The 8,343-nt window shown below is 40.6% G+C and overlaps 1 protein-coding gene across 1 annotated transcript in view; it reads left to right on the forward strand.

Moving 5' to 3' along the window:
- Positions 1–8,059, forward strand: part of LOC138043610 (transient receptor potential cation channel subfamily V member 5-like) — a 32,142-nt gene extending 24,083 nt beyond the window's left edge. Inside the window, exons 12-18 of the mRNA XM_068889966.1 lie at positions 570–721; positions 1,029–1,138; positions 3,159–3,271; positions 3,591–3,644; positions 4,551–4,667; positions 4,950–5,093; positions 5,715–8,059. Coding sequence (XP_068746067.1) covers positions 570–721; positions 1,029–1,138; positions 3,159–3,271; positions 3,591–3,644; positions 4,551–4,667; positions 4,950–5,093; positions 5,715–5,813 — 789 coding nt within the window. The 3' untranslated portion in view covers positions 5,814–8,059. The remainder of the gene's footprint in view (positions 1–569; positions 722–1,028; positions 1,139–3,158; positions 3,272–3,590; positions 3,645–4,550; positions 4,668–4,949; positions 5,094–5,714) is intronic.
- The last annotated feature ends 284 nt before the right edge of the window (positions 8,060–8,343 follow it).

The raw sequence follows: 8,343 nt of genomic DNA on the forward strand, positions 1-8,343 counted from the left end.
GCTTTTCATTCACGGAAATTCTGTGTGCCCAATGGTGCGGTATATTCGGTTGCGCAAACCCGAGCCAAGCCAAAGCACGTTCCTGTCATCGTCGCACGTGAGTTTGGTGTGAGCATGAGACTCTGGGAAGCATAGTTTGGTGAAATGGAAAGAGATAATTTGCACCGGCCAATGCGGAACACCTTCAAAGATGGTACCAAACATTTAGGTTCCGACCTACCGAGGGCTCGAAAGTTTTCGGGCATATTTCGGGTGCCAAATTCCCTCTGTACATCAAAAACGAAGACTTTTGCAAGTTTTATCAAACTTCGCAATAGTTTTTCATGTTATCTTGAAAACATCATAAAAGACGAGTTTTTTCAAAAAACAAGGGCATGGCAGTTTCAGAAATGGCTTTCCGGGCCCGAAATGTTTTCGGACCTTTTCGTGACGCCCGACTGGAAACGGGCCCAAGAACCGATCCGGACCAGTCGGTTCCGTTTGACTTTAATCTAAATTTCTGAAAATATTGTACGAATGGATTGCGCTCCTTTCTCTGTTCGATAATTAATTTTTGATTTCTTTCTCAGGTGCATAACCCTCTTCGACTTCTGTTCACAATGTCCTGTGTGTTGTTGTTGTTCGCGTTGATCCCTCGGTTTACATGTGAAGTGGATCATGAAGACCATGTAGCAATAGCTGCCCTTATTATGGCATGGCCTTACTCTCTCACGTTTTGCAGGTACAGAATATTTTGCACAAAACAAGTAGGGTTTTGTCGATGGTCGCACAAAAGCTTTAAAACGGAGCTTGACCATGGATGACCCGTATCTGTTATCACTTTGCGATGACTGTAACTCGTTCTTTCAATAAATTAATAAGAGAACTTTTTAGTTTGGGTTTTATTCGTAAGGCTACAAGAAGGAACTTTCGCTTCTGAGCAGAAGCGCTCTCCAAACCTTGTGCTTAACCAGCCAGGTGTGACCAAATTCGACAACATCAAAGTCTTTTTTTTCTATGGTTTTGGCCTAATTTTGTTTTCTTTTTAGGGGCTTTGCTTTGGTTGGTCCGTTTGTGGTTATGATCTATCAGATGCTCAAGAGAGATTTCTTGATATTCTTCGTCATTTACATGATCTTTGTCATAGGTTTTTCGCAAGGTGGGCGAAAAGAAAACTGAGTGAAAGTTTTCTCTAAATAGCTGCTATTAAACGAATTAGCTTTGCGTTGATGTTGTATTTCTAAGGGGAGTAAGGATAGCCCAGTGGTAACGCTTGTGCTTCCCACCTCTGCGGACCCGGGATCGCATTCTAAGTTTGGATGTGGGCTGAGTTTCAGTCCATGTCAATCTTACTCCGAAGGTTTTTCTCCGGGTACTCTCATTTTCCCCCTTAGCAAAATCGACTCCCACCCTACTCCATCTGGCTTTGGCGCTGTGCTCCGAGTTCATGCTTGGGTCGTGTATAGGGGCCGAGCGCCTAGCCCCTAGTCGGCTGCACAGCTCCTTCGGTCCGACCTTGTTGAGCTGCGCCCTTAGCAATGCGATCTGTGACTGCGAGAAAGGGCATTACCAAGCCAGATATTATTATTATTATTATTATTATTATTATTAGGTTGATCTAAAAGGTCTAGATAGCAGGAATAATATAGATAGTCGTATAAACATAACAACTTTCTTTAATTTTCCAGACGTGTTTCGACGGTACATCCGTCATCTTCAGTGTTACATATTTTGAAATCGCCGTTGAATTTAAAGCGCGCGCGATCTTACAAAGTTCGTTACATTTCTTTGCAATAAAAACAATTTTGAAATGGCTGCAGAGTCCACGATCTCGAAGCAATCCGGTGTGCAGGATACCCTACAAAACTCTGAACTCTGCAGATGTTTAAAAACGTTCGAAGATCTGTCTGAAAGTAAGTGCTCGCGCACTCGTGTGGAGAAGTGTCGGTTGGTTTCACCAACATAACAAGCATTACAACTTGCACACGAAAACTTATAGACCACACGCGTGCGAAGCCCTACACGGACAGCATCTTTCACATTAAAAAGATTCCTGACTTTGAAAGTAGTGAAGACCAACCTTATATCAATAGGTTTACATAACCGGTTAGCAAGTTTGCTTCGAGATCCTGGACTCTGCAGCGACTAAGTACCAAGTGAAGCTTTAGGAATCCATGTTTATAAAATGGGAGAAGCCCGATCTCAACCAGCAGGTGAAACACATTAACCTGACTCTCTCCCTGTAAAGAACTAAGCGTCACTCATTTCAAAATATTTGTTTTGTTTTAGTACGCAATATTGACAACGCAATGTAACGCACTTTGTAAGATCGCGCGCGCTTTAAATTCAACGGCGATTTCAAAATATGTAACACTGAAGATGACGGATGTACCGTCGAAACGTGTCTGGAAAATTAAAGAAAGTTGCTTTGTTTATACGACTATTATTAGGTTCTTGCAATTTGATCCCACTATCTGAGTAGCAGGGGAGGTGACAGCACTCGCCTTCCACCATTTTGTTCTGCATTCGATTCTCGGACTTGAAGCCATACGTGTGTAGAGTCAGAGGTTTATCCGCGGGTAGTCCGCGCAGGGGTGACTCATTTGGTTGAGCATCGGGCTGCTATCGGGAGGTCGTGAGTTCGACTCCGGCCGGACCAACACTCAGGGTCTTAAAATAACTGAGGAGAAAGTGCTGCCTTTGTAATTACATCAGCAAATGGTTAAGACTTTCAAGTCTTCTCGGATAAGGACTATAAACCGTAGGCCCCGTCTCACAGCCCTTCAGTGTTCACAACGCAGTGGGACGTAAAAGAACCCACACACTATTCGTAAAGAGTAGGGCATGGAGCTCCCGTTGTTGTGGTCAGACCTCATTTCATTCATTCATGTGCTGGGTGAGATCGCTAATGGGCTGATAGCGGCTGCCAGCGGCGCCTATATATGCTGATGTCCGATCTCACCCATAAATAAATCACTTGCTTGTAAAGCGCATTTGAATATGTCAATAGAAAATGCGCTATATAAATTCATTATCATTATATGTCCGGTCCCCCCTCATGAAAACGCAACAGCGTTCCCAGTTGTGTCATTGTTTCTGGGGCTCAAAATGGTTACAAGGCTGTCAAGAATCGATTTCCCGCTATGGATAAGTTACTTGTATCGTTTTATTTTTTTCAGCGATGTTTCTTGTCGTGTCCGGATATGATGACAGGACAGTTGAAGAGAATCTGTTCACACGCTGGTTTGCGGCAGGACTGGGTCTTATTGTTCTCTCATTAGGAGAATTTGAGGTTTGATCTTACTCTAATTGTCCTTAAGAAGGACAACCCCAAATCCCTTTTCATAGCATTACAAATACACTTGCCAAAGCGATAAGATGAACGAACTGTTGTTGTTTAAATGTGGTCAAACGAAAAGCAAGCATCGTTTATGGGCTCCATTTATCACTATAGCAGAACCCTTTTTTGGGTCCGAGTCTTCTTTTGCTTCGGAACTTTTTTTGGGGAGGAAGGGGTTGAGAGATAGGTGAACCACTCCCTGAATTATTAGGCCGTCTTCCTCTTTTGGAATGTTATTCACCTACTCTTTTGTGTATATTCCGTTTTTTAGGAATTGTACAATCAAGTTGTGACCTCCAACTCACCATTCAGGGTTTTAGGATTGGTAAGAAGCTCGTAAAAGGCCCTGAAAATTTTTGTTTTAACTCTGGTGTTCTATTGAGATAAAATTCAGTTAGAACTTGCTGTGGCTAGCGCCGAAGCTTTTTTCCCTTTCGTAAACAAGGGATGCCATTTTTGACGGTCGATGCCATTCTTAGTAACCAAGCCTTTTTGTTCCGTTAGCTTTCAATAAATTGTTAGGGTTAGTTTCATTTTAATACTTCAAAATTGCCATTTTGAAGCCATTGTTTTGTTAGTGTAGAGGTTAAGTGCATTTGTTGCTAATCCATGGAACCGAGTTCGACATCGCTCGATCAACTTTTTAAATTTTTTTCTAATTTTTTTTGTAAGATTTTTTCTTAATTTTTTTTTAAATTCTAAGTAACATACGCTGCTAATCTAGTCCTAGATTAAGTATTTTTTTCCTTATTTGCAAACGACAAACTTGGCAGTGAAAGTCTCGTCAAAATGGCTTCGCATTGCAGCGCCGAACGCGAAAATAAACTTTCTGGGAACGGGATAATAACACCGAGTTCCTCTATTTAAGAAAGTGGCGACGGGCAGCAGCTAGTTTTCCAAAGGGAAACCTGGGAACAACAGCCAACCTTCGAAAGTCAATCGAAAACCCCTTGTTTTACCTTTTATATACAATTCTAGTTGCATCCCCCCTGATTTGAGCTTTCATTGAACAGTATTCGATATTTGATAAGTGTATTTCCTTGTTCTGGGCATGGGTGTACGATTTCTCTGTGCGGCCCATTAGAAACATTGGAAAGACGATCATTTTTCTCGTTTGTCATACATACGCCACTGTTTCTGTAGTGTTAGAGGTTACATTTTGTAAGTAGTATTCCATCCGCACTTAAAAGGTCCATAGCTAGTGTTCTCATGCAACTCTGTTGACTTGCAGATCATGTTTTTCTTGTTTATTATCCTTGGTGCCTTGTTGATCGTTAACATGTTGATTGCTATGATGGGCAATACGTATCTGAAGGTTGCAGAGACCGAGAAGGAATGGACCCGACAGGTAGGATATATTGTGTACCCTTACAAAAGTCATTAGTCATATCCTATTTTATTTTCTCCTGCAAAAGAGGAGGGCGTGGCAATAATAGAGAGAATCAACATCGTGTGTACGGGAAACCTCAAACTGTCGGGGTGAATTTGAGATTTGCCAAAAATCAAAGAAATCTGTTTCAAGGAAGTTCATTTCTTGCATGTTATCAAGAAATATCGGGCGACTTCCTAAGAGAGTGAGCTAGTTAGGATTTAATCATTATCTCATGCTGGTGTATTTTTCGTTTCGCAGTGGGCGCGTATTGTGCTGGCCACAGAGCGTATGCTGACGCCAAAGAAAAGGCTGGCTGCGCAGAAATTGTATTCACAGAGTCTGGGTTCTAATAACGAAAGGGCTCTGATTATGAGACTGCGGCATCACGAAGATCGTCAGCAGGTGCGTGTACGGGAAATGTTTACTAACATGTGATGAAGAAAGGTGACACTCTTGGAATTGTTATGAAGTAGGAGGAAGTGGTGAATTTTAAATGAGTTCGAGTTAAGGTTATTTTGCGTTAACTGCAAAATAAAACTATTTGACACTTTGTACTGAAAAAGGTGAATGAAATGAAGTTCCATTTCGACACTTTAGATCCTAACAGTATGGTGGTAGAATTTTTACATGAACCACGTCTAATGGCCTAGCTCCCACAAGCCTCCTATAACCGAGTTCAGAGTTTCAAAAAACGTTGGTGCGTCTGGATAAAAGCACACGTACATTCTAATGCAAATTCTTGCAGCTATTTACCATAAAGCTGGCAATTATATTCTTGTTTTATCCCGACGCGCACATTCGTTTGTTGAAACTCCCAACTGGCTTATATGAGTTGTAGAGCATCCGAGCTAGTAATCTGAGGATCGTAGCACTCGGATTTTTTCCGAGCATCCCCGAGTCAAGATCGACAGAAAATCTCGTTTTTTGGGACTTCTTCCCCTAGCTTCCAGCGCGTTTAAAGTAACTTATTCCAAAAAAAGAATAATTCATTCGTACGATCCTCCAGTTTCATTTGTTTTTCAGAGCCAAGTATCCCATGATCCTAAGCAGCAAGCTAAAGCCAAGAGGGCCTCTTCAACTTTTCCAAGGAAAGATTATGATTGGCTTGACACAAGCTTCTAACCAATTCTGACTGGTGGACAGGACAGAGTCCGATACGGACCACTTATCACGAGTACAGTTCAGTTGAAGTATCAGTTCCACGTATTTTGCTATATAACAGCAAACACAAAGATTATTGCGAGCGTTAAGGTGGCTCTAACCAGTTTCAGCACCTTGAAGAGATATTCTCTTCAGAAAGACTTGCACTACACACTGTGTCACGTAACAGCAATGTTATGGTACCAAATGAAACACTGATTATTTCTTAACAAGATGCGTTCATTATTGTCACAGATTTAAGGTGGCTCCGAATCTGCTGTACAGAATTTTTTTAAACTTTGTAGAAAGTTTCATCTTGGCCTTCTGATCACTTTCCAGCAATTAAAAATGGGGGTCCCGAGTTTTTTTTTTTGAGATAATAGCAACTAAAGCCAAAATGTAGGGTATTTTTGCTGGGCTTTCCCGTTGCCAAGGTACCTTATTATGCCACAATACTGACCGCATCTTGTTCAGCAGTAATTTGTTTTTCTTATGGTACCATAACATTGCTAAAACGTGATACGGCGTTGTAGTGCGTAACCTTCTAATAAGAACGTTACTTGAAAGCTTTGAAACTGGCTTGAACCACCTTAAACCGGTTCTGGCTGGTGGAAAGAAAATTTATGCACATTTTGTTATTTCCACGTTTTTGACAATGACACGAGATTGGAAACAAGCTATTGTCCAATTCTGACTGGTCAACTGAGAAGACTAAGATTCAGTCATTTTGGGGAGTTCTTGTAGTACACCAGAGGTGGAATTTACATGTTTACATGTTTTGTCTTGTTAAAGGTACTGCGTCACATAATTTAGCCAAACCTTGAAACCAAATCAAGCGAAATGTAAAACTAGCTACTAATAAAACACTAAAGGAAAGTTTGAATAATAGGAAGCAGAGATGGACACTGAAAGAAAGTTCATCTCTGTTGTTTCTAACTTAAATAATGTTGGGGGAGAAGGCGGAGTTTGTCACAAGGCGAGGCTTCGACTTGTGTTGTTTAAACGTGATTTCTGGGTTAACGTTAAGTTGCATAGCGAGTACTGAGGGCGAGTATTTAGTAAAACTACACAAATCAACTGCACCGCTGTGACGCAGCCGCTCCTCAAAGCTTTTGACTAATGACGTAAGATTGAACGCAAGCTTTGCCCACCAATTCAGTGACAGTGATTCAGTAATGATAAGGAGCACGTTGGTAAATATATTTTTATATCAAAATGAAATTTTAGGTCAAAATGATCATCTCCTTGTTTGATTTGTAACTTCTCTCTCATTTTGTTTAATGATGATGATGATGATGATTATTATTATTGCAAAATCAACTGAAGCTAGGTGAAAACCGTTTTGACCTGAATTTCATTTTAACCTGCAACACATATAGTAATGGTGGTCAGGAATATTTATACCTATTTTGTTATAAGCTTTTGACCAAAACACATAATTTAACACAGTCGTTTTAAGAAGATTATTTATAAGCTTTTGAGCAATAACACGAGATTCATCACGATCTCTCTACCAATTTTAAGTGTTAAAGAGTATGGAAATTAAGTAGTTATGGGAAGCTTTTGCTGTACACCACCTGTGGAATATTTATACACCATTTGTTATTTATAAGCCTTTACCAATGGCATGAGATTCAACGCGATCTTTCTTCTAATTCTCAGTGTTAAAGAAGACGAAGATCCAGGAAGCTCTTGTAGTAGACTTTCAGCGGAATGTTTAGACTCATTTTGCTTTTGACCAAGACTAATTTGGGACTAGGTATTACTGGAGAGGTGGATTATTTATGCACATTTTGTGATTTTTATGACATAAGATTGAACACGATCTTTGTACCAATTTTGACTTGTCAAGATAACGGAATGTCAGTCGTAATAGGGAGCTCGTATTTATACACACTTCGTTCTTTATAAGCTTCTGACCAATGACTTAATATTCAGCACGAACATTTCACCAATTTTGACTGATAAAGAGGACTGGAATTCAGTAGTTGTTTTCCTACACATTTTGTTATTGGTAATTTTTTAGATTGGAGACGAGTATAAGTTTTCCTTCTCAGCACGCGCGCCTAGAAAACACTCGACCTCCAAACGCGTGCGCGCCCTGAACGCGCTAAGGTCGCTTTTTATAAAGCTTTTGGCTAGTTTTGACGGTTGGACAGAATGAAAATTCAGGGAGGACTTGGAGTACACCAAGAATGGCAATATTAAAATAGTAGTAATTCCACAAATGCGCTGTTTTTCTTGAGTTTTTGACCGTTGTGGATATTCTCGGCAGCCTTGACTCGCTCCTAATTTAAATACTTTTCTTATTTTAAACGTTAGCAGGTATGTTCAGAAATGTACGTAGTTACATGCACGCAGATTTTAATAAGCGTCACGAAGTGTCTCCTTGCTCTTTTCCCCAACTTCAACATCGCATGCGTCTCGGGATACAGACAAATGTCCGATAAACTCCGGTCCCCTAGTAAAGATGAACGGCTGCAATGGGCCATTTCCGAGTTGCTGTTTGTTT

The sequence above is a fragment of the Montipora capricornis genome, chromosome 3, assembly GCF_036669925.1.
Source record: "Montipora capricornis isolate CH-2021 chromosome 3, ASM3666992v2, whole genome shotgun sequence".
Lineage (NCBI taxonomy): Eukaryota > Metazoa > Cnidaria > Anthozoa > Scleractinia > Acroporidae > Montipora > Montipora capricornis.